This window comes from Podarcis raffonei, chromosome 15 (assembly GCF_027172205.1).
Source record: "Podarcis raffonei isolate rPodRaf1 chromosome 15, rPodRaf1.pri, whole genome shotgun sequence".
NCBI lineage: Eukaryota > Metazoa > Chordata > Lepidosauria > Squamata > Lacertidae > Podarcis > Podarcis raffonei.
The window spans coordinates 21334894-21361162 of NC_070616.1; the positions used below are offsets into that span (position 1 = coordinate 21334894).

At 44.8% G+C, this 26269-nt stretch overlaps 1 protein-coding gene across 7 annotated transcripts in view; it reads left to right on the forward strand.

Annotated features, from left to right (window-relative positions):
- The window catches only part of LOC128402396 (zonadhesin-like), a 137529-nt gene that overhangs the window by 100853 nt on the left and 10407 nt on the right, over positions 1 to 26269 (forward strand). For 4 of the 7 annotated variants that reach the window (XR_008327674.1, XR_008327675.1, XM_053366470.1 and 1 more), the window contains exons 66-83: positions 363 to 562; positions 885 to 1097; positions 1275 to 1420; positions 1522 to 1649; positions 3396 to 3528; positions 4249 to 4381; positions 4852 to 5040; positions 5539 to 5665; positions 7023 to 7234; positions 9393 to 9555; positions 12120 to 12199; positions 14706 to 14866; positions 16046 to 16208; positions 16538 to 16707; positions 16790 to 16868; positions 17714 to 17872; positions 19704 to 20033; positions 25653 to 25771. Coding sequence is in view for 4 of the 7 variants with exons in the window: in XM_053366470.1 (XP_053222445.1) it covers positions 363 to 562; positions 885 to 1097; positions 1275 to 1420; positions 1522 to 1649; positions 3396 to 3528; positions 4249 to 4381; positions 4852 to 5040; positions 5539 to 5665; positions 7023 to 7234; positions 9393 to 9555; positions 12120 to 12199; positions 14706 to 14866; positions 16046 to 16208; positions 16538 to 16707; positions 16790 to 16868; positions 17714 to 17872; positions 19704 to 20033; positions 25653 to 25771 (2905 nt within the window). In the remaining 3 variants the exon portion in view is untranslated. Of the gene's footprint in view, positions 1 to 362; positions 563 to 884; positions 1098 to 1274; positions 1421 to 1521; positions 1650 to 3395; positions 3529 to 4248; positions 4382 to 4851; positions 5041 to 5538; positions 5666 to 7022; positions 7235 to 9392; positions 9556 to 12119; positions 12200 to 14705; positions 14867 to 16045; positions 16209 to 16537; positions 16708 to 16789; positions 16869 to 17713; positions 17873 to 19703; positions 20034 to 25652; positions 25772 to 26269 lie in introns of those variants that run through there. The other 3 variants (XM_053366469.1, XR_008327676.1, XM_053366471.1) reach the window with 3 other exon arrangements.

Genomic DNA, 26269 nt, shown 5'->3' on the forward strand with positions numbered 1-26269 from the left:
ACTGTAATAGAAAGAGGCTTGCTCCACACCCCTGTTGACATTTTTACTCAAATGCGAGCCACCCTTTCCATGCATGTGTGCCTCTGTTCTCCTCTGAAATAGCAGGGAAGAACTATATTCCAGTATACCACTTTATTCCTGTGATTTTCCAGGTTAAGGGGTCTGCAATTTTTTTTTCTGGAATCAGTGTTATCTAACACAGAAACGAGTACTAAACATGGACTATCTTCCATTACCTTGAATGAGCAAGTGAAAGGATAAACCCATTGGGGGATACTTTCCATCTGCTGCAGAAATGTGAACTATTCACAGGAAGTCCTATTTGCTCTCTGACCGTCCTCAGCCCTGCTTCTATTTCTCAGGTGTGTCTATCCCCACTACTGCCCTCTTGGCAGTGCTCATCCACTCCTGTGCCAATCTGGTTACACAGCACTGAACACGACAGGCCTGAGAGACTCCTTTGAGAAGAGCTGCAGGGCATGCGCTGCTGGAACCTATGGTGGCAACCTGGACACCATTCCACCCTGCCGGCCCTGCCCGCCGGGATTCAGCTGCCCTGAAGGTGATTGTTCCACACAACACCACAGAGAACAGGGAGATGGTTATGGTTAAGAAATTGGTTTCAAGGTTTGCTGGGGGAGGACACAAGAAGAAAGCATCCTTTGAGCATCTCTTTAAGAAATGCCACATTCAAAATCTGAGCCAGAAGCCAAAGAACATTGGGTTGCATCAGAAATGAATGAACCTCCATTAGTCACCTCCATTAACTTCAACGAGTCTGTAGGTCAAGCACTGAAGACAACCCATCATTTTTATACCACTGGTTTGTCTAGGCTGGTGCTGTGTATAGAGTGAGAAATTCCCGTTCTTCCTCTTCCCCCCAGGTACTGCAAGTTACCTCCAGCATCCTTGCCCCCAGGGGTATTATTGCCCAGACCTGACCTCTTCCCCCAAGCCGTGTCCTCCTGGTACTTACGGGAACAACAGCCTAGCCAAGCGGCTGGAGGAATGCCACCCCTGCCCCGCTGGCTCTTTCAATCACCTCCCAGCTCAAACCGGGTGTTTTCCTTGCGGCAGTTCATCAACATCCAATCCAGGTGAGCCCACCTGTTCCCTGGCTCAGTTCCTTTCATTAGCATCATTTGGAGCTGCTTCCACAAGGGCTTCGTTTCTGCAGTGTGCAAACATCTGCAGATAAGGAGTGAGTGCCTGCGCTGCCATGCTTTTTCAATGAGTAGTCAACCCCCCTCTGAACCTCAACTTGCCTCCTCAAGGTGCTACCAGCTGTACCTGCCATGGTCTGAATCGGGCTTTCCAGGAGTCTGATGGCTCTTGCATTTGCCAGGTGGGATACCTTTACTTTGACGAGAGAGGGAAGAAAACACCTGACAGCAACAGCGACCAGGACTGCCAGCCCCAGGTGATGCACCATGGCTGTTGATGCACGTGTGATGCTCCGTAGAGGCATCTTTTATAAACATTGTGCCAGTCTGACTTGCCCCTTTTCTTCCCCTTCTGCAGGTGGAGGAACGCTGCGCTCCTTGGGAGGTCCGCTTAGCATCCACCCGCAAATGTGTGTCCCCTGAGTACTATAACTGCTCTCTGGTCTGTGGTCCAGCAAGTGGTGAGCTCCATGCTGAACTTGGCATGTAAGCACCATCTTTTCGGGAAAGCATTACTGGGTACCAGAGAGACAAGTTCTTCTCCTTAGCAATCGGGAGTGTAAATCTCAACCCAACTCTTATGCATTTTTACCATTGCTCGGATTTTTCAAATGGGATTAAGTATGATGTGACAGATGTCAGCATCTGGCCTCCTCCCCCTTGCCAGCAGCCTCTGCATAGAAGGCAAAACAGAAATAAAAAATGGGAGTCACTTCACACATTGTTTCATTTCCACATTTAGGTTATACATTTACAAATAACTTCCCCCAAAAGTACATCTGGAAGCAGGTGCATTTAGACAGATTTATTGTTTTGATTTTTTCAAATTAAATTTATATCCCTCCCTCCCTCCCTCCCTTCCTTCCTTCCTTCCTTCCTTCCTTCCTTCCTTCCTTCCTTCCTTCCAAAGGAGCTGAGGGAGGAAGATGTGTCCCTTAGAGAGCCAGAACTGGCTGCAGATCCCCACACCGTGGCAGAACCTATGTTTTCTGCCCTAATATGTATGGAATGGACTTCATCTCAGTCTTGTAAACTTCATGCCCAAATTCCATGTCTGTTTGCTTGGACATGTTACCAGATCATTCTTGCAGCCTTACCATGTCAACATCCACCACTGGTACCCCCTCCAGTGTCAGGTCCAAGAGGACAGGGCTGCTCCTTTCTGCCTTCCTTTCATCAGGCTTGGTGGCACTTGGAATTCTCATAAGAAGAGGCTTGATGGAGTTTCCCTACTCCCTCACTGATGTCACTGGTGATTCTGGCTATCCAAACTTTCCCTGGAAGCCCTCTTGGCCCAGACCCTGAATGAATTTCTCTAAACCCCTTTTAAAGCCACCCATGTGAGTGGCCATAACTACACCTTGTAGTAGCAAATCCCATAGTTTAAGGTTACCAGATTTTTTTCAATGAATCCGTGGACACTTTTCAACTTCAATAGGAATGATAGGATTTTGTCAGGGGACTGATTTGTAAATCCTGGGACTGTCCCCGGGAAACGGGGATGTCTAGTAACCTTACCATAGCTTAGCTATGCAGTATGTGGATAAGTTCTCTGAATCTCCCATCATTGGATGACCCCATTAGCTACTAGTGGAGGAGAATTTCTCTCTGCTCAACAGCATTAATGATTTTTATCTACCTCTATAATTATCTCTTTTTTTACTAAACTAAAAAGCCCAAACATCATATCCTTTCCTCATAGTGGAGTTGTTCTAGTCTCTGGATTGTTTTGGAGGCCAGTGTGAGGACCTGCCTCATTTCTGGATTTTTAAGTTGCTTTTAAACTGTTTTTGATATTGTGTTTTAATTGTAATTTGCCCTGGGACCTTGGGATGAAAGGTGGGTTATTGTTGTCACTGTTTTCAGTCGGAGTTCCACAATGACCCAGGTCAGGGGAAGCCAATGGACAGAGCTTAAGAACCCTTTGTTGCAGGAATGTGTTGTTGAGACTCCAATTCCCAACAGTGCCAGCCAGCATGGTCAATGGCCAACCATCAATGGTCAACTCCAATAACACCTCAAGGGTACCAGGTTCCCTAACTCTGCCTTACTGCCTACATAATTCTTCACCTGTGACCCCTGCATCTCACAACACAGAGATTTGCATATTTCTTAGTTCTGGCACCAGCAGACACAGCGGACTCCCAGCTTATATGAAAGTAAGTCTTTCAAGCTTCTTTCCCTGGAATGGAGATTCAGAAAGAAGCAGCACTGTTTCTCTCTGCTTCCCAGGTGCCACTGTGAGCAGTACATCTCCGCTGAAGAGCTGTGTGATCGGCTATGCCTCTTGAGAGCTCCACAGATTTCCCTGAGATTTGGTCCAGAGAGGGAGCTGCTTCTGAGTGTTGACGGGACTCAAGAAAGAGTGAGTGGAGAATGCCAGGGCTGAAGGGGAATGGCTCTCTCTGCATGCAGATGGATGTTTAAGGCCACATTCACATCATACACTTAAACCAGTATCATACCATTTTGAGTTGTGGCTTCCCCCAAAGAATTCTGGAAGCTGTCATTTGTTAAAGGTGCTGAGAGTTGTTAAAGATAAAGGTAAAGGGACCCCTGGCCATTAGGTCCAGTTGTGACCGACTCTGGGGTTGCGGCGCCCATCTCGCTTCATTGGCTGAGGGAGCTGGCATACAGCTTCCAGGTCATGTGGCCAGCATGACTAAGCCACTTCTGGCGAACCAAAGCAGCGCCTGGAAACACCGTTTACCTTCCCGCCGAGTGGTACCTATTTATCTACTTGCACTTTGAGGTGCTTTCGAACTGCTAGGTTGGCAGGGACCAAGCAACAGGAGCTCACCCCGTCGCAGGGATTCGAACCACCAACCTTCTGATCGGCAAGTCCTAGACCCCTATTTCCTGTCACAGAGCTACAATTCCTTCTGAAGAGGGATTCGTTGTTAAACTCTGGGAATGGTTTAAAGTAGTATGATGCTGTTTTAAATACATGCTGAGTGTGACCTAAGGCTTAGAGTTTTTCTAGGACTACTCTGCTGGGGACCATATAGGGAACTCAGAGAATTCCAACAAATAACTTAAGATAAATAGCAGACTGTAAGACAAACAACACCATATTGCTTTGCAGGAGCTACCAAATACCTTGGGACCTGATGAACATGTGCAGAAAAGCCAGCAGGTGCATTTGGCTCTCTTTGGTCCCAGTGGAGTTTTTGGCTTCCTGCTTTCCAGCCCAGACATGCTGGACACTTTCCTGGCAGGTAAGATGTCTCACTTGCCACAGTTTAGTGACAGGAGTGCATTGAATTATGCATCTGCAGTCTAGGTCTTCCATAAGCACTATGCCTGATAATAAAAAGTGTGAGATGGACCCTTTGCAGGCAACCCACAGACTGTGCAACCCACCCACCCCCAATCACTTTGGATCTATGATCCAGCTAGTTTACACTTGTTCCTCATCACAACAGTGTTGTATGGTTACTTGCATGTGTGAATGGTCAATCCCAGATCAAACATCACTGAGAGAACCTTCATATATTTTGAAAAGGGATACATTGCAATGGACCCCAATGGCCTGTGAGTCAGAAATGAAGGGAATATAGGAGTGTGTAACTGGACATTGATGGTTTCCTCACCCACAACATTGGTGGGTTCCTATCTCTGTAAGAACTTGTGGTCCAATCCTCCCACCTACCCACAGAATAAGCATCTTTCCTTAACTATTGACTAGCTCCTCCCTTTTACATCAACTTTTCCAATCCAGGAGATTCAGAGATGCCTCCCCCGCGGCAGAGACGTCGGCGGGAGGGAGAGGCTGCACAATCCCAACATGCTCCGCTCTTACCCACAATTCCAAACCCTGTTGCATGTCTGGCTGTTGGGGATGCCATCCTTTTCCAGCTCAGCATCAATCCCTATGGTGAGTATATGCAATTGCTTCCTATGATGAAGGGTGAGATCCAATGCAGCATAAGTGGGTATCTACTCACAGAACTGGACTGCTGCTTCTCTTCACTCCACCTCTGGAGATAAGGCTGGGGCATGAAAAAGGTGCAAGAGCACTCTCCCCTTCTGGGGCTTTCAGCAACTGGTATTCAGAAGCACTGCTGCCTCTAACACTGGAATAGGCATCCATAGCTGTACCCTCTATGAATTTGTCAGCTGTGGTCTTTGGACGGAAAAGCAGATTTGGCTTTGCAATTGCTACTCTTCACATTTCGTTTCTGCTAGAAAGAGGGGATCCAAATTGATCCTGAGCTCAGTTCTCTTAGGAAGGTTGCACATCTGATCAAAATGCAGATCCACAGAGGGCTTGCCATTCAAGAGATAAGCATGTTTGTTTATGCATCCTTAGCCTGGCTTTGTATCCACTCATAAGTGCTTGGATGGTGTTGACTCTGTGCCCATTCCTTACTAGACCGCCTCACTAGTCACTACCCTGTCTATCAAAAGCAGCACCTCTACAACAGCAACCCCCACTGGGATTTTGGTGCATTCAGAAGGCTGGACCACCTCATTCGAGAAACTCATCTCAACATCTCCAGGTATCTAATGATGCTACCAAAGGAATGCCTTCCCTTCTACCAAGATCCTCAGAGGAGGCCCTGTTCACAGCCCCTTTCTCGTCTGAAGTTAGACCAATGCATAAGAGAAGCAGAGCCTTCTCTTTGTAAAGTTCTCTCCCCAGAGATGTCTGACAGGCTAGCCAACTCTTTGATCTTTAAGGGGGGAGAGAACTTTAAAGAAAAAAATGGACAGATATGCATGTGAATATTAGCTGTTATTTCTTACTTTTTTGTGATATTAAAAAAAAACCCACATTAGTCACCCTGAGTGCATTGCCATACAATGTTGTGGGTCACACATTCTAAGAATCCAGTGAATCTTCTGCCAGCCCATTGCCAGCTGAGGGGGTTGAATTTGGCAGCAAACAAACTGAAGGAAATGACCCTTCTCCTTCTGTTGATGCGGTTGTCACGTTAACCAGTGATGGTGTTGGTTTGGTCATTTGTGGTCTTCCGTTTTGAAGGGAGTCAGGGAAAGTTATTCACTGATTGGATTGTTAATTTAATTGGCTGTGTTAATTGCTTTAAATCTATAGACTAAAGAAATATTGTTCATATTCCTTAAGCTCCAGAGTGATTCTCAGTCTGCTTTTCTTTATCTATAGCTGAGAACTTCAGGCATTACACAAGATTATCAGTGAGAAGGCTAGCTTAGCTCTTCTCCACTGGTTGGTAGGTAGACAGATAGATGTATGTATGTACATGCTCACAGATACATGTGGGGTAGCATTCAGTCACACAGTCCACACCAGCAGTCTGAAGCTGTACAGTCCAGTAACAGTTTTACCATGTTTGTAGAAATCAGGGCTTAATTTTGTTGACATCTCTAATTTACCCATGTAAAATACCGTATGGATGACATATACTTCATACGTCTTCATCTCTCCAATATGCCTCTCCTCTTTGGAGCTGGCTCACGAGTGATCTCTGATTTTACATCTCTCTTGCCTCCATTAACTTTACAGAATCTTTTCTGATGCACTTGCCAACCCTCAGAGAACCAATAAGACCTCCACTCAAGGAACTGATAAGAGGCATGAAATGCCTTTTGCAAGGAAGAAAGCTTGAGGAACAAAGTTTCCCATCTTCTTCCTAGGGGAGCTCTATCATTTTGGAGAATTATCTAGCAATAATCAAAGAAATAATTTGTTGCAGTCAGTAGACCAGAATCTCCATGGCCTCAGCGACCTTGAGATCATGCTGTGAATAACACCGAAATTGCTTGAAGGTGTTTCCTCCACCTTGATACCATTAGCTTTGTAGTAATTTTAAATACTGATGGAATGCAGTAGAGCAAAAGGGTTTATTTAAGACAGCACACCTCTCCCCTCCTCAGATTCTCCCATGTGTTCCTTGAGCCTGGGACGTACGTCTTCCGGGATAATGCCATCGAAGATCGGGTGCTGATTGTGGTGGTGAATGAGGAGACTATGAGCTGCAACCCCCTTGCAGCTCCCTTCCAGCCCTCATCTCCATTCCAGCTGGCTCGGCAAGGGGTCCTGAAGCGCCAGGTGCTGAATGTCGCCCCAGACTGGGCAGCTATTGCAGGTACCATGACAATGACTCTGTAATTGTAAGTCTTTAAAGGAGGGGAGGAGGGAAACTACGGTGCCCGGAATTCCTTGGGGAAAGTCGTGTGCTTTAAATGTGTGTCAGATGTGCTTTAAGTCTATAGTGTGGATCTTGCAAAGTGCTGTGTATGTGCTCCTTAAACCTTCGTGGACTTTGCCCTTTTCAGTCAAAGCAACACAACTAGGCTGCAATTAACCAGTTGTCCATCCCATATTGGCCTCTCTGCCCACCTTTATAATATCAGCTGCCCCTCTGGCATATTTTTCCAGAGGTAAGGAGAGTTGACTTCTTGCAACATGCATCATGGCAAAGCAGACGCCCTGTGGGAAGGTGACTTGAGGTGACTGATTCATATTAATTATCTGTAGAAGTTAATCTTATGTCTTATACAAGCAGAGGAACAAGACAGAGTCTCTAGACTTCTGGTCTCCCATCCTCTCCTGCAGCAACTCTCCTCCTCCTATGTAAGCAATTCTTTGCTGCATAGCAATAGCAGGTGGAGCTAGCAATGAGGAGCAGCCCAGGTATGCCACACCTTGCCTTAAGAATGCAAGTAATAGGTGGCTTTGCTTTCTTCAGTTTGTTACATAAGAGCAGCAAACGTCATAGTTTCCAGCACGTGCTGGTGTCAAAATAAACACACCGTGGAATATTTGCTTTGGTCTGGATTGCAAAGTAGAGCTAGGCATAGTGTGATCTCAAGAAGTATTCTCTGTGCAAGAGTTCAAAGGAGGACTAGTTTTTCCTTTATGTGCCTCAAATATGCCAGACACTTAAGCATGGTTTCCAATGCTCTTGCAACTGAACCGCACCCATATTTCTGCATGGAAGGAAAGGCCTTAGTTTGTGGGTCGCCTTGTCGCAGCAGACAGAGTGGAGTGAAAGACCCAGAGTGGAGAGAGACCGTGTGCCTCTGCAGATGTTACTTGACTTACAACTCTCATCTAGCAATAGAGAGATCTGCCCCAGTCCATAAGAACTGAAGCCAGAGGCAGTAATTCTTCAGAATACTACTTGCTGGAAACCACAGCAGAGCAGAGTGCTCTTGTGTTCGGGTCATGCCTTTGCAGGTTTCCCATAGGCACCTGGATTATTTAATTATTTATTAGATTTATTACATAACACCCTTCATCGTAAGATCTCAGAGCAGCTCACGGAATAAAATGTGGGATGAAAAGAAGTAAATAATTGAATCGAAACAGCAAAGCAATGGATTACCATTATGGGAACGAAATGCAGGAGTAGATGATCTAATCTAGCAGGTTCTTCTTATGAGAGGAGAGAACCTTTGTCTCTTCTGGTGTCGCCGGGCTATAATTCCTATATAGTATACACCAAATACAATACACATTGCAATGCAAATGTCAGAAAACATTACGCAATGCCTATTAAAACTTAATTCAAATAAATCCACAGAGTCCAAAAGCACCCAGCGGGACACAGGTCCCCTATTTCTGCTGCAAACTCTGCCTCTTCAGCCTTAGCCCTGCTGCCTCTGAAGGATGGTCAGTTCAGGACAAACAAGCTGTGTGGACTAGCAAGAGGCACCTGAACCATAGAGAAGGGAGGCTGAGGGGGGAAGTTAAGCAGGTGGTGGAAGCATGAACTGGGAACCATTAATGGATGCTGTTATGTACTGAGTTGAATAGGATCCAAACTGCAACAGTCTGATTGGTCCTAGAACAATAGGATCCAAATTGCAGCAGTCTGATTGGTCCTAGAACAATAGGATTCAGAATGCAGCAGTCTGATTGGTCCTAGAACAATGCAGCAGTATGATTGGTTGGCAGGAACCACCCAATCATGCTCCAGATAGAAGTGAATCCACAACCTGATTGGCTTACAGTAGAATTCCAGAATTAGCCAATCATGTGCAGCCCATTGTGTAAATAATGCATATAAAGCAGATACTTTGAGGGGACATTCATTCATTCCTCCTCACCACTATGAGCTGAATAAAGAGCATGAAATCACTTTGCGACTCTGAGTATATTTCAGATGCCACCTGGATAAAGTGGAGTAGGGGAAGGGAACTCAAAGAACTTCCCCTAGACCACCATCAGGCCTCTGATAAGAAATTGTGGTGATCCGTTTCCCTTCGTTTAATCACCACTGTGTTCTCCTGCCTTTTCAGCTGTGCTTTTCATCCTGGGGTTCCTCACTGTGGTGTTGACAGCCTTAGTTGTTCTCCTGAGGCATCCCAGCTCCTCTCCAAGCCCAATGAAGAGCTGGAAGCCACGATGGAGGAGCTTGGGAGAGCCACACATCCCCCCGGAGTATGTGCTCATTAAAGAGAGGTGAGTGATGGAAGCCTAATCACCGATGCCACCTTGGGCATCAATTCTTGTGTCTCTCAGATTCTGATTTTTTTCAATCTTCAGTTCTTCACATTTCCACATCAGTTTGCGATTCCGCCCCCCCCATGACCGCTCCCCACATTAAATGGGGGGCTCCCTTTGCGTGGTCATGTGCAGCCGCAGCCCCCTGGATCCTATGCGGCACCATTAGCACAGGCTTGGCTTCGCCTTCCTAGGTAGGATACCTGGAGGTCTCTGCCTACCTCAGCCAGTTGCCCAATCCTGCCTGGGGAGGTGTTGTCAAGGTGATCAGGCCAGGTAGGGGGAGGGACCACCCTGCCCACACAATAGGGGGAGGATCTTGTCTGGGAATTATCAGTTGGCTCCAGAGTTTCTTTGGAAAGGACTTTGCTGGACTTCATCACTCCAAAGGTAGGCCTGAGGTCTTTGGCCTCCCCGCCCCCGGCCACAGGGCCTCAAAGGGATGGTGGGGGGCACTAGATCTAGGGATCCCCTTTTAAAGGGGATCCTCTCCCTTGGGCAGGCCTGGCTGCCCTGGGGTGGCAGGTGGCAGCGCGGGGGGCTTTCTGGCTACGCCCCTGTGCCTCTGGTAGCGGCGTGGGCCATGGGGGGCAACACCACTTTGCACAGCCTGCCCCTTCCCCCTGTCAGGCCTGGCAGCCCCGGGGTGTGGCAGGTGGCGTCGGACAGGCTTTTCTCTTCTTTTTTTTTAAATAATATTTTATTAAGTTTAACAATAGAAAAGTAAAACAATAAAAACACAAAGAAAATATAAAACACAACAATACAAACTTTCACGATGCATAAAATACAAACATTTAACAAGAAAACAAAAAAGAGACAATCAACACTCAAAAAGTAGAATAAGAAAAACACAAATCACTCTTTTCCAATTATTCATCTTCAATTAACTTATTTTCCTGACTTCCTCACGCCTCCCTTTTTTATATCTCTTTTTAACAATTAGTTCAGCAAATTCGTATCCTACTACTTTATCCTTATTTATTTTACCTCCCAAATTTCAAATTTTTATCTCTTATTACTAGAACCCCTTCATTTTAATTCAATGTCATCAGCATTCATACATTTTACAATACTTCTGTAAATAAGTTTTAAATTTCCTCCAATCTTCTTCCACCAACTCTTCTCCCTGGTCTCGGATTCTGACAGGCTTTTCTCACTAATATGTGCAGCTTTATGCATACTTTAGCCCAATCCATACCTTTTTGTACACATTGCTTGACTTTAAAAGTGCACTGTGAAATTAGGAAAAGTACAAATTTCATAGGACAGCTGTATGCACTGGTTCATGCATTGTTCTGGAAAGTGTAAATTAGGTAGGTTCACCTATCAAAGCAAACTGAATTGAATTTCTCCCCCCATCCTGACTCAGGGCAACAAACAGAAATTTAGTTCTCAAAACAAACAGGGGCAGCTTGTGTGTTTTTAAAAAATAAAACTAAAAATAATAAACTGATGTGTGAATGTGAATAAATGAACATAAGAAGAACCTGTTAGGTCAGGCGAATGGCCCACCTTTGTCCAGCAGTCTGGTCTTATAGTGGGCAGCCAGATACCCATGGGAAACTTGCAAGGAAGACCCAGTCACAAGAGGACTACCCCATCCTGCTGTTTCCAGAAAGTGGTATTCAGAAGCATTACTGCATGGGAGAAAATTCTCTTTGGGGATTCAATACAGAGGCTCAGACCAGATTCCCAATTAGTCAGACCCTTATATTCAATCGTGTATTACAGGACAGAGTCCAAAAGAGTCGGTGAGAGCATTCCATTCGCACACACCCTGTTTGGGAAATATACATAATCTTAGCTGTTTGTTCAACCACATTTTGCCACCTTCTGCCATCCCAACACTTCACCCAACTATAGTTCTTAAAAAACACTTATTCAACCTATGGTGTTGTTGTTGTTTTTTGCTGTACATGCAGAGCCCTCCTTGCATCTCATCTGGGATTGTTTTCCACTCTACTGGACAGTTAGGTTCCTTCAAAATGGATTACTGTTAGTTTTGTGACCAGGCTGCACACTTGCATAGCAGCAATGGCCTTGCTGGTCATGGGTTTTGCAGAATTTCTACCTCAGCTGCCTCTAACTGTGGAGGCAAAGCATAGCCATACATCAGTACCTCAGGTTACATATGCTTCAGGTTACAGACTCCGCTAACCCAGAAATAGTACCTCGGGTTAAGAACTTTGCTTCAGGATGAGAACAGAAATCGTGCTCCGGCGGCGCAGCAGCAGCAGCAGGAGGCCCCATTAGCTAAAGTGGTGCTTCAGGTTAAGAACAGTTTCAGGTTAAGAACAGACCTCTGGAACGAATTAAGTACTTAACCTGAGGTACCACTGTAATGGCTAGTAGCCATGGATAGCCTTCTCCTCTATGAGTGAGGGGGGGGGGGAAATAAGAAACTGAGAGTCATCCCAATTAACAGATCTGCCCACCCCTAGTCTCAACACGAGAGACAGCCTTTTTAAAAGAGGCACTTTCTCAAGCTCTTGTGTGCATTTCTCCCCCTGTTCTTGCAGCATCCAGTTCTATGAAGTTCTTGGCTCCCAGGGATCTGGGGAAGAACCTGATGCAGGAGAGGGAACTTTCCCAGGATTAGGTAAGACTTTGTTTTGGAAGATTAGGCTCGGTGCTCTCACAAACGGGCAGGTGAATGTTGCATATTCCCCCCTCCCACACAGACACCCAAATGCTGGCAAGCGATTTTGATCTCCAGTCCTGACATGGGAAATCTCTGACCCAAAACGAGTTTGCCAAAGCAACCACAAAACACTGAAGCAAGGCATGTGCTGTAATCGAAGCTACAATCCATCATGGGATGCTTTTGGGATGCCACGCCTCTCAGAGAGGAGAAAATACTGTTCATTTGCACATGCAAGGGCCATTTTAAAACTGAACATCAGTCGCTTGATAGCAATGGCACATACATTCTGGTGGCTGGTTTCCTGGACTTTTTCAGAATTTGTGGGGTTATTTGATGTGGGTATGGATTAGCACTCCCCACTGGTTCCCTCTAAACCAACCTTCTCCAACCTGGAGCCCTCAAGTTGCTTTGTACTACAACACCCATCATCCCCAGACCAAATTAAACAATTGCTATGCGTGATGGGAGTTGTAGTCTGAAACATTTGCAGGGCACAGGTTTGGCAAAGGTATATTTATCATGCTTGCCTGTTCTCCGGATAGCTCACCATGGTGCAGTAATTTTTGTTTTTGTCAGATGAGAATGTAAGTCTGTGAGATCTCCAAGGCGGAAGCGTTTACTGATGATAGTGCAGGTGGAGCTATGTCCAGCAGATGGCAGTGTTTACACTCTTTGGGGGTGGTTCCGCTACAAAAAAATCACTGAAAAAAATCAAGGCAGGGCATTTCAATTGCCACTGTCACCCTGACTGTTCGTTTACTAAATTCTCTCAGTTAAGTTGTAGACCTAGGATGTTTGATGTGTACACCTGAAAATTAAAAGTGGAGGCAAAATTGTGCTTGCAAATACATGTGTCGTGCACATGAACTCATTAGGGACCTAGGATCAGGCTTCCAAACGAGTCTGATGTATGAAAAGGCCACTGTGGATACCTTTGGGAACTTTTGTAATTCACCTAAGAACTACAAATGTCCAAGTGGTGCCCTCTGTGAATTTGCAGATCGCAGCCAATACAGCTTTAGCAAAAAAAAATATTAAAAGTACATATTGAAGGATTAGTGATAATGGCCATTGCTGCTTCTGAAATTTGTGTGCTCCTATTTCACACAATACCACTCACACTGGAGGACCATTCTTATGAGCATTGTGAATGGCCAAGAGTAACTTCTGAACCTAAAAAGAGGATTTAAATGAACACACAAATATATATATTGCACCCTGAAAGGCTTGAATGTCATGCGCACATCATACCAGACTAATAATAGCTGATAATTAACACTTTGGAAGTATCTAGGGCACCTCACTAGGGACGCTGTGAAAACTGTCAATATTTGCTTCCAACCTTGTGGTTTTCTGGGGACTGATTTCAGGTTTTGACCCACTTAGCCAAAGTTCTGCAGGATCCTTCCCTGTATTCCTGAAGTTCAGGCTGTGAATGGCATTGCTTGTGTAGCTAAAATGACATCACCCAGGCACAAACGGGCAGCATCAAATGTTTAGCAGGGAAAACCTTAAAAGGAGGGGGTAAGAGAAAACCCTAAAACAGCTCTACAGGGGTTAAGCTTGTTCCCACTTCTATTCATTCTCATTCAATGATGTGTCACACACACTCTTTTTCACATGGCCTTCCCCAACTTGGTGCCTTTCAGATTGTTTTGTACATGCAAAACCATATAGGCCAATGTTTGCTCAGACTGATGGGAGTTGTAGTCAAGCAACATCTGGAGGACACCAGTTTGGGAAAGGATGTCTGACCACATTTGTGTGCAGCCCCCAACTTCTAGGGTAGATCTTCAAGGGATTCAAAAAGGTCTTCACCTGGGGCTGGAATGGTACAAGATTCAGCATCAGATGAAGACAGGCTGGCAAGATCATTTCCCAAGGTCAAGATAAGGTGATCAATGGCTGCTCTGCTTCCACTGCCAGAGGCAGGAGGCCTCTAAATACCACCGGCTGGGAACCACAAGTGGGAATTCCAGTGGTGGTTGCACCCAGATCCTACTTCTTGTCTTCCTATAGGCATCTGGGTAGGAGCTGTAAGAACAGGAAGCTGGACTCAATGGGCCTTTGTACAGATCCAACTGAGTTTTCCCTATGTTCTTATCAGGATGGTTTTTCATGGAGTCTATCCAGTTGTTGTTGTTGTTTCACCACAGAAATCCTATGCAGTAGTTTAGACTGGGAGAGAAGGGAGAGAGAGAGAGATTGTTCCAGTATATCCAGCAAGCTATGTGGCTGAGCATTGATTTGGACCCAGGTCCTTCTGTCCCAACCATTCGTCCCATGCCGTTTTTGAAGACAAGATAAGAAGGGAGAGTTACTGGAAAAGTCTCTCCATTTCTGAGCTTCTCTTTCTCCCTTCCCACCACAAAGAAATAAATCAAAATAAGGACCGCAAAACTTCTTTCCCTTTATACCTAAGGTGATAGTCAATTAAACGGATAAGCTGCCTTTGTTTCAGGCGACCAGTTTGCAACAAAAGACCTGGAAGATTTCAGCGTCCGCACTTTGTATGACAAGCTGGAGGACCAGAACCTTCACCTGGCATCGCAGCTAGCAAAACACCGGGCAGACGTCCTGGCCTTCTACCGAGGCATCAGCCAGAAGATCCAGAGTCTTTTGGTCAGTGCTGTGAGGAGGGAAGCATATGTGTAGAAATATATTTGCTCATTTGCTTTTGACCCCACTTTATTTCCAACGAACTGGAGCACTGCACTCACCTGAATGGGTTACTAACCGGTATAATGCACCTGCCCAACTATGGACCAGATTAGATCATGAAGCTTGACCAATCACATGGTGGTGGCCATTTCTAGATGTAGGTACCAAAACTCCACTAGGGGGCAGAATATAGCAATGAATTTCACTCTTCTGGGCAACCAAGAGGAATTGCCCCTGAGTCTGTCCACTCAGACAGGGTCCTTCAACATTGGCAGGTTTTAGATCCCTAGCCTCATTAAATGTTTCTGCACTAGGCTACATTAATGCACACCTGTGGGCGCCATTGGTGTGGCTAAATTACAATAAGCTTGAAGCTGAAAGGAGGCGCCCCCTGATGGCTGCATGGGGAATTAGGGGACTGTCAGGCCTGGCGTCTGGCTTGAAACAGGGCCCTGGCATGTGGCAATGGGCTTGTGGGCCAGGAACAGGCAGTATAGTCGTGAATGGGCTGGCAGGGTAAAGCAGCAGACTGGATAACTGAGGTGAGGCAGGGCAGGTCTGGTGTGAGGCTTGGTGAGACATACCAAGGGAAAGTCTTGGTTAAGGAGATGAGTGGTTCAGATTTCCAAAGCAGCTCACAAGGAAATGTTTGTAGCAGGGCTGGCGAACCTTTTTCAATCCAAAGGCAGCAGTTTATTCTGGGCCACTTTCTGGGGGCCACATGCAGTGGCTGGCAGAGCCACAGATAAAGTGGGTGGAGCAACAAATGAAGCAGGGGCCCTGAGGGGTGTGGCCTATGGAGAGAGGGTGTGGCTGTCTGGGAAAGGGTGTGGTGTGGGGAGAGTGCTGAGGGCCAGATAGAGAGAAGTGGAGGGCCACATTTGCCACGCACCCCGGCAAAAAAAAAGACTGAAGTTCCTTATCCCTGGTTTACAGGACCCAGTGCCTTTCTCTCTGCCTCAGACCCTGGAAAGCCTCTGCCACTCAAAAGTTTGATGGGCAATAGTCTGACCCTTCCATAAGGCAGCTTCCTATTTTCCTAAGCAATGTAATGTTCCCCAGTGAAGGCAAAAGCAATTTGACAAGGTCATAAATCTGAGACAGCAGTAAAGCATTAAAGCTGTTGATCTCTGTTTGTAGGATCTGGTACAGACACTGGACATGGATGCATTGAAGGGCATGGAAAGGTCCACAGTCACCAGGGATAGAGCCCAGGTCACCTTCAGTTCTGCCAAGGAGACCCAAGAAAGTGAGAGCTCCTCCATCAAGCTTTCTGGAGTCTTGCAAGCAATGGGCTACTCAGGTGAGAGAGCTGGGAAAACAGAACACTTCCCTGCCATTTTTTTTAAAAAAGGAATTTTCTACAAGTGCCAGGCACCCATTAAAATTGACCAAAATGTGAAAGCAAATAATGGTGTGTTTTTCATTTTTAAAATTCTCCTTTGTACCTTTTAATGGTCTCTTTTCTTATGGATATTTCACTGTGACACTTGTGGTGACCCATGGAGCTTGCTTCTTTGCTCCGAATGTAGCTGTGTTCATGAGCAAATCTCCAAGAGGCATGAAAACAGCTGCTTACAGGCTGTTTAGGAAGCTGTATTAACTGATTAATGCCTTGCTGAATTCTTTTAGGTTCTGAGTGGCAGGAGGCAACAGAGTTAATGAAAGTCCTGGGGATTTTGCTGCGGAAAATCCATTTTGGGAAGGTGACAGCAAAGCCAGAAGGGGCACAGGGGCACAATGGAGCTGGTGGATCTGGCCTGGCTATCCGAGAGCAAGCTGGAACTCAGCAAAGATGCCCGGTAAGAATGAAGGTCTCCCTTTGGCATGTGTTCGTTCCCCCCCTCTCATTCCTGTGATATTTGAACATTATTTCCTGTGTAGGGTACTAGCTCCCTGACACAGCGTGTGCTCTCCGGTGGGAAACGGGCCTCCCTTAGCTCTCGTGGCTGTGAAGACCAAGGTAAGGATGTGTGCAGCCCTTTTACCTGGTTATAGAACAGGGAAGGAGAACCTCCCACTTCCCTCGAGGGCTGCACTCCCTTTGGGGTAATGTGTTTGGGGTCTGAAACAAAAGTTGATAGAGCCAGTCCACCTCCTTTCTCTAATCCACCTACCCAATCCACTGACATATCCATCCATTCCCAGGTACACACAATGACCCCAGTGCACACATGCAATTTGCGTGGCTGGGTGGGACTCTCGTTTGCTCCTCTGAAAGGTGATTTTTCCCCTCCCAGTGCAAATTGCAGACACAAAGGACTCTTGTAAACATCTGCACTTGAATCTGGTATCCTAAACATCCATACCCTTTCCCTAGCGAGGCTCCTCCGAAGCTGCTGTTGGCTTCAGAGAACAAAACAAGTGCACGTGTTAACAGCAGGAAGGGGCAATTTAGATCAGGGGAAAGGAGGAAACGGTTAACAATCTCTCTGAAAACACCGCTTTTCAAAGTGTGCGGAATCTTGAGAGCAGCGGCTTAGTTTAAAATAATACACACAAAACCACAGGAAATCCTAATTGCCCGTCTAGTTTCTCCCTGTCTGCGGTTGTTGGGAGGTGCAGTTCTCCTAAGCTGCCACTAGATGGAAACATAAGCCGCATGCGGTCTGCAAGCTTCAGAGCATCAGTTATGTACAGGTCATTTATTCAGGCCATGCAAGTGACCCTTGTGACAGTATGTTACATAACAGCCCCTCCCCGCTGCATGAATTTAGTAATCTGCATGAAGTCATCATCCTCATCCTTGTCTCTCTGAGTCTACAAGCAGCACCTTCAGCTGATGTATGCCTTGTCTGTATTTGTCAGGGTTGGACCTGCAGCCTCGCAAGAGCAGCATGCTTGCTTGTGTAAGCGAGCTGGAAGTAGAGGCCCTGATGGCGACGTCCCCCCTTGCCAAGACCCTGGGCGAGATCAAGCAGTTTTTGGAGACATCCCAGCAGCCTCCACGCTCGCCTCCTTCTCCAGGTGATAGAGCTGATTCCTGCATCTTCTGATACCCATCATCCCCGTGTTTCTTGGGATTGCCTCAAAGAGGAAGTGGGAATGATGCATAGAAACACATGCAAATCATCGAAGTGGTTTGGTGATTCCTCCCCTTTGCTTCGTTCCATCTTAGAATGCCGAGGTTGCTCTTTAAATCTCCAGGGTTTAAAAAGGATGCAGGTGGCACTGTGGGTTAAACCACAGAGCCTAGGACTTGCTGATCAGAAGGTCAGTGGTTCGAATCCCCGCGACGGGGTGAGCTCCCGTTGCTCGGTCCCTGCTCCTGCCAACCTAGCAGTTCGAAAGCATGTCAAAGTGCAAGTAGATAAATAGGTACCACTCTGGCGGGAAGGTAAACGGTGTTTCCGTGCGCTGCTCTGGTTTGCCAGAAATGGCTTAGTCATGCTGGCCACATGACCCGGAAGCGGTACGCCAGCTCCCTCGGCCAATAAAGCGAGATGAGCGCAGCAACCCCAGAGTCGGCCACAACTGGACCTAATGGTCAGGGGTCCCTTTACCTTTACCTATGGGGACGTGGGTGGCGCTGTGGGTAAAACCTCAGTGCCTAGGACTTGCCAATCATATGGTCGGTGGTTTGAATCCCTGCGGCGGGGTGCGCTCCCGTCCTTCGGTCCCAGCGCCTGCCAACCTAGCAGTTCGAAAGCACCCCCGGGTGCAAGTAGATAAATAGGGACCGCTTACCAGCGGGAAGGTAAACGGCGTTCCGTGTGCTGCGCTGGCTCGCCAGATGCAGCTTGTCACGCTGGCCACGTGACCCGGAAGTGTCTGCGGACAGCGCTGGCCCCCCGGCCTATAGAGTGAGATGGGCGCACAACCCTAGAGTCTGGCAAGACTGGCCCGTACAGGCAGGAGTACCTTTACCTTTACCTATGGGGGCTTAAGCAGGAAATGTGGGGGGGGACGGGAAGCAAATCTCATGTGTACGCTGGCGGCCGTTTATATTATATCTGACTGTCTCTGGCAGCCAACCCTTAAGATGCTATCTGGGACTTTTTGGTTTAAAGTGATTAAGAAGCGGATGTGATAGGAGCCATAAAATTACGCACGGCACAGAGATAGTGGATAGAGAAAAGCTTGTCTTCCTTTCTCATGATGCTACAGCTTGTGGACATCCAGTGAAGCTGAATGTTGAAAGCTCCCAGGACAGATAAATGAACATGGCACACTCTCCCATAGGAGGCAGTGATGGCCAGCAACTTTGGATGGCTTTAAAAGAAGATTGCACAAATTCATGGAGGATAAGGCTGTCAGTGGCTGCTAGCCATGATGGCAATGCTCTGCCTTCACTGTCAGATATATATATATTTCTAAATATACCATTTAATAAAAACCTAACTCCTGAAACATCCCTATTCATTTTACAAACATCCCTATTCATCTCACAAACACAGGGATAAGGCTAGTTTAGGGACTGAGGTGATTCAGGAATAAACATGCTTTCAGAATAATGCTATTTTTAGGACCTTTGGCTCTCCAGATGTTGCTGAACTACAACTCCCATCATCCCTAACCATTGGCCTTTCTTGCTAGGGCTGATGGGAGCTGTAGTTCAGCAACATCAGGAGAGCCAAAGGTTCCCCATCCATGATCCTAGACCCATGTTTCCCAAACCTGAGTGTCCAGCTGCTTTTGGACTACAGTTCCCATCATCCCTGACCACTGGTCTTGATAGCTAGGAATGATGGGAGTTGTAGTCCAAAAACAGCTGGAGACGCAAGTTTGGGAAACACTGTCCTTGACTATAGAATGACTTTCAGTGCCAACTTTCCATTGTTCTGTCCCCTTTTTCCAGGAGAAAACATAGATAATGGCCACCTTTCTTCAGGACCTTGTGTCGATGCTGTGGTCCCCACTGATCTCACCAGCCTTTCACCTCGCCATTTTGTGGTTTACCGCTTTGCCTGCACTGTCACACGCCTTCTGGGAAGAGCCTTCTCTTTGCCAGCGCTGGTTCTCCTCTTGGCTCAAGCAGTACCCAAGCAAGGCCCTACGGAGGTTCAGTTTGCCAGAGATTCCTACTATGATGCCACCAACAGGTTCCTGTATATACTTTCATCACACCTGGAGAGTGCTGGGGGTTTTGTGACGGTGCTGCTGAATGCCATGGCACACATCAAAGCAGGTATAGTTAGGTGGAAGGAAGCTGTCAGACCATCCAACCCAGCACTGTCAACTCTGACTGACAGAGGCATTCAAAAGTGCCAGACATGTTCTTTTATATATATATACTTGCCACCTGGTGGCAGAATTTAATGCAATGAAAATGACAGCCCTGTGCCAACATTCATGCTCTGAAACATCTAGATCAGGGGTCAGCAAACTTTTTCAGCAGTGGGCCGGTCCACTGTCCCTCAGACCTTGGGGGGGGCGGACTATATTTTGAAAAAAATAATGAATGAATTCCTATGCCCCACAAATAACCCAGAGATGCATTTTAAATAAAAGGACACATTCTACTCATGTAAAAACATACTGATTCCCGGACCATCTACGGGCCGGATTAAGAAGGCGATTGGGCTGGATCTGTCCCCAGGCCTTAGTTTGCCTACCCATGATCTAATTCAATTATTTACTGCCTGTCCTCTTGAACTGGTCTTTGACCATAATAATGAATTATTATTATTATTATTATTATTATTATTATTATTATTATTATTATTTTATATAATTTTTATTAAAGAATTTTTATAACCACAAAAACATAACAATACAATACAATAAACACAACAAACAAACAAACAAAAACAAAAACAAGTACAAATTCAGATCTTATTTTCATATACCTTTCTTCTCCGACTTCCTCATGCCTCCCTTTTCTGTATTCCAATTTCTAATCAGTTATTCAGCAAATCTTCCCTTATTTTTAATTTAGTTTAATCTTCCTTATTCTCCTTATCTTATCCATTACTAATAGTAACCAATTATTTTCTAGTCCAACATCATTCTAACTTTCGTTAATTTTGTAATATTTCTTTAAATAGTCCTTAAATTTTTTCCATTCTTCTTCCGCTGCTTCTCTTCCCTGGTTTCGGATTCTGCTCGTCATTTCTGCCAGGCCCATGTAGTCAATCACCTTCATCTGCCATTCTTCCAGAGTGGGTAGATCTTGTGTCTTCCAGTACTTCGCGATGAGTATTCTTGCTGCTGTTGTAGCATACATAAAGAAAGTTATATCCGTCTTTAACACCCCTTGGCCGACAATACCCAAGAGAAAGGCCTCTGGTTTCTTAGGGAAGGTATATTTAAATACCTTTTTCAGTTCATTATAGATCATTTCCCAGAATGCCTTAATCTTCGGGCACGTCCACCAGAGGTGAAAGAATGTGCCTTCCTTTTCCTTACATTTCCAACATTTATTATCAGGCAAATGGTAAATCTTTGCAAGCTTGACTGGGGTTATGTACCACCTATAGATCATCTTCATAATATTCTCTCTTAAGGCATTACATGCCGTAAATTTCATCCCGGTGGTCCACAACTTCTCCCAATCAGCAAACATAATGTTATGACCAATGTCCTGAGCCCATTTAATCATACTTGATTTAACCGTTTCCTCCTGTGTATTCCATTTCAGCAGCAAATTATACATTTTTGACAAATTTCTAGTGCTGGATTCTAACAATTCAGTCTCCAATTTTGATTTTTCCACCTGGAAGCCAATTTTACTGTCCATTTTAAACACTTCATTTATTTGATGATAGTGCAACCAATCTCTCACTTTCCCTTTTAATTTCTCAAAACTCTGCAATCTCAGTCTGTCCCCTTCCTTTTCCAGAATTTCCCAATATCTTGGCCATTTAGACTCCATATTTAACTTTTTAACTGCCTTAGCTTCCATTGGCGACAACCACCTTGGGGTTTTGTTTTCCAACAGATCTTTATATCTAGTCCAGACATTTAGTAGTGCTTTTCTGACAATATGGATTTTAAAACCTTTGTGTGCTTTAACCTTGTCATACCACAAATATGCATGCCACCCAAAGATATTATTAAAACCTTCTAAATCCAAGATATCTGTATTTTCAAGAAGTAGCCAATCTCTTAGCCAGCAGAAAGCTGCCGCTTCATAATAAAGTTTAAAGTCTGGCAGGGCAAATCCCCCTCTTTCTTTTGCATCCGTTAGTATCTTAAATTTTATTCTGGGCTTCTTGCCCTGCCAGACAAATTTAGATATATCTTTTTGCCACTTCTTGAAACAATCCGTCTTATCCATTATTTGCAATGCTTGGAACAAAAACAACATTCTTGGCAATACATTCATTTTTATAACTGCAATTCGACCTAACAAGGAAAGCTTCAAATTTGACCAAGTCTCCAAATCTTTTTTCACTTCTATCCAAGTTTTTTCATAGTTATCTTTAAATAGGTTCACATTCTTAGCTGTCATATTTATCCCCAAGTATTTTACTTTTTTAACCACAGTCAACCCTGTCACATTCTGAAACCTTTCTTTTTCAAACTGTGTTAGATTTTTCTCCAATACCTTAGTCTTTGACTTATTCAATTTAAATCCTGCCACTTGACCAAACTCTTGAATTATTTCCAAAACTCTTTTCGTGCTAGCTTCTGGCTCTTGTAATGTAAGTACCAGGTCATCTGCAAATGCTCTCAATTTATATTGTTTAGCTCCGACCTGAACCCCTTTAACCAACTGGTCCTTCCTAATCATATTTAGCAAAACCTCCAGGACCGATATAAAGAGTAATGGGGAGATAGGGCACCCCTGACGTGTCCCTTTTTCAATCTTGAACTCTTCTGTAACCACATTATTTACAATTAATTTTGCTTTCTGTTCAGAATATATTGCACCTATACCATTTTCAAACCCTTGGCCTACCCCCATCCCCCGGAGGTTCTTCAGCATAAAACTCCAAGATATATTGTCAAAGGCTTTCTCAGCATCCACAAATATCAAAACTGCCTTAGTGTTTATATTCACTTCCAACTTTTCCAAAATGTCGATTATATTCCTTACGTTGTCCGATAAGTGCCTTTTCGGGAGAAAGCCCGCTTGGTCCCCGTGAATCTCCTCCATCAAAACTCTTTTCAGTCTCTTTGCTAAAATATCAGCAAAGATTTTATAATCCACATTTAGTAACGAGATGGGTCGGTAGTTCTTAAGTTGGGTCTTTTCAGTCTCTGTCTTTGGTATAAGTATAATGTAGGCCTCCCTCCACGTGTCGGGTGCCCTTCTCCCCTCCATAATCTCATTACAGACTTCCTTCAGGGGTTGTAATAACCCTTCCTTCAAAACTTTGTAATATTTGGAAGTCAGTCCGTCCGGTCCGGGAGATTTGCCCAGCGTCATACTTTGGATGGCACCTTCTATTTCTTGTGCTGATATTTCCTGATTCAAAATTGTTTTACTTTCCTGAGAGATCTTTTTCAGCCCATTTTTCTCGAGGAATTGTTGTATATCCATTTCTTTCTGCGGCCCTTGTGTATACAGTTGTCTAAAGTAGCTCTGAAAACAGTTCCTAATCTCCACTGGGTTAAATATGTTCTTTCCATCCACTTCTAGGTTTATTACCGTGTTGAGTTTTTGTCTCTTCTTTATTTGCCAAGCCAACAACTTGCCACATTTATCTGCAGATTCAAAAGTCTTTTGTCTCATTTGTTTAATTTTCCATTCTATTTCTTGATTCATCAATTCCATGAATTGTGTTTGGTATAACTTAATTTCTCTTAAAATCTCTTGCGATTTTGGTTTCGATCTTAGTTTCCTTTCCCCTTCTTTTATCTTTTCCAAGATTTTCTCTTTCCTCTCATTTTGACTTCTTTTCTTTAGTGTATTTTGTTGTATCAAGAATCCTCTCATCACGGCTTTACTTGCGTCCCATATTATTCTTTTTTCTACTTTAGTCCTCAAGTTGATTTCAAAATAATCTTTCAAAGTTTTTTGGGCCCTCTTGCAAATCTCCTCATCTCCAAGTAAGGTGTCATTCATTCTCCATCTGAAGGAACCAGTTGTTGTTTGCTTCATCACCATCTTTACTGCGTTATGGTCGGAGAAGGTTTTTGGGCAGATTTCCACTTTCTTTATACTCGGTGCCATACCGCTAGTCACCCAGATTTGGTCAATCCTTGTCCATGTCATTTTGGCTTCAGAAAAGAAGGTTCCCTCTCTTTCTAATGGGTGTTTTGTTCTCCAAATGTCAATCAAATCCATATTGTCAGTCATTTCAAAGAAAGTTTTTGGTAGTCTTCCGTCTTTTGTAACTACCTGTCTTTGTGATTTGTCCATATTTGTTGAAACTACTCCATTCATGTCTCCCATCATAATTAAGTTGTAATCCATGTAATCCATCAATGTCTCATGCAACTTCTTAAAAAACTCAGCTTTCCCCTCATTTGGTGCATAAATTCCCACTATCAAAAACTTTTCTCCTTGAGATTGAATTTCAATTGCCAAATATCTTCCTATTATTATTATTATTATTACTGCCTGTCCTAATGTCATTCTGATGTGGATTTCTCTGTCCCCCTCTACCCAATGATAAAAAATAGGAGTGAAAGAAATGAATGGTCTCCTTCAGGAGGTTGTGGACTCTCCTTCCTTAGAGGTTTATAAGCAGAGGTTGGATAGCCATCTGTCATGGATGCTTTAGTTGAGATTCCTGCATTGCAGGGGGTTGGACTAGATGACCCTCAGAGTCCTTTCTGAGTGTGATTCTGTGTATTGCCAAGATGTTCAGACATTATTCAAGGGGAGGTAGAACTTGACATGGGGCTGCCATTTTTCCCAACAATCCCCAGTGTTTGTTTCTTTTCACATGGTCCCTTGTTCCCTCCATGATATCTACAGCTAAAGAATACCAGGTTTCCTTTAACTGTAGATATGTCATGGAGTGAAACAGGGATCTTCTGCATGCAAAAGCATGTACTTCATAGTACTGAAGGCTGATTTGAATGCCTGGAATATAATGATGAAATTCTGACAATTGCCATGTCAAATGCAAAGAAGGCTGCTACACCCTGTGATCTAATGATATCCTTTCCGCATAATTGGGTGCAGGGAATTTTTTTTTATCCTGTTTGTGTAGCAGGTATTTGGCACAACACTTCCTTCATTGTGATAGTTTCCCCAATAATGTTCTTCCTTTCTCCGTCTTCGTCTGTTGTTTGGGTAATATTGTAAGCAAGGACAAAAAGACCTTTTGCAGATCTTTTTTTGTCTCTGCACTTCCTTCCTTAACCTTTCATTGCACAAGATCATGGCAGAGGAAAGCAGAAAGACAGCAGCTCCAAGAACTAGGTCTGGCCTCTTCCTTGTTTGTGCCTTATGCTAACAATAGCACAATGGAGGTGTGGGTTCCTGGCTTATGAGATGCTTTGCCTATTTCTAAATCTGCATGTTCCACCACACAAGCCCTGCCTAATAATGCAGACAGGCTTCCAAAAGGGCGAGCTGAAGATGGGTTTAGCTTACTGAATCTTCAAAACAGTCTCATCGCTTGACTGCTATGAGTAATTGGACAAAATTGTGGTTCAAACTTTAGCTAGCTTAAAAAATTCTGTCTGGAGCTTGGCTCTCCTGAACTACATCTCATCTGGCCTGGATGGTTGCATGCAGAAAGGTGTAATATTGTGGCAAGGGACAGTGAACTGAACAAAACTCTGAATCTCCAGATGGGAGTGTCTAATGGAAAGGGGCTTCCACATTGAGTGAGGCTACATCTGGAGGATTCAAAGAACTCTGATGACACAGATCGGTCTTTTTATCTTTCTCCCCTGCTCCCAGGCTCTAAGAAAGCTATTCCTCCAAACGTTGGCTTTTGGAAAGAGCTCAACACAGCAGTGGCTGCCCTAGCTGATGCCTTTTTCCAGTGTTCCTGGGGAGCAGAAGAGACAGCAGGGAAGGTAATAAGTCTTCAGGTGTTCTGGCCAGATGTGCATGCTGTAGCACTACAGATGTGGCTCTAAAATCCATTGGTCTGGCTTGGGGCCAGTTCTGGCTCAGGGCTGAGCCGAAATGCCTTCCCCAATTTCACCACCTTTTTTTCCATGGTGTGAAGTGGGAAGTGGCATCTCAGCAAATTCCGAAGGTGCTGCAGAAGGGGACAAAGTTGGCTTGATCGAATATTGTCAAGTGCTGGGCATATTTCTCCCACCCTACCCTAGTTTCATGGTCTAGACAGCAGAATGCTTTATGCTTTTGATTGTAAATGACACTTTCTAAAATGGTTTTGGAGCACGAGCTGCAAATGATCTTGCCAAATTCAGAGAAGCACAAAATCGGAAGGATAGTTGAATTCATAAGCACATGAGGAGAATCTGCTGGATTGTGCCAATGACCCGTAGAGTCTATCATCCTGTTCTCACAGTGGCCAACTCTATGCCTGTGGGAAACCCTCAAGC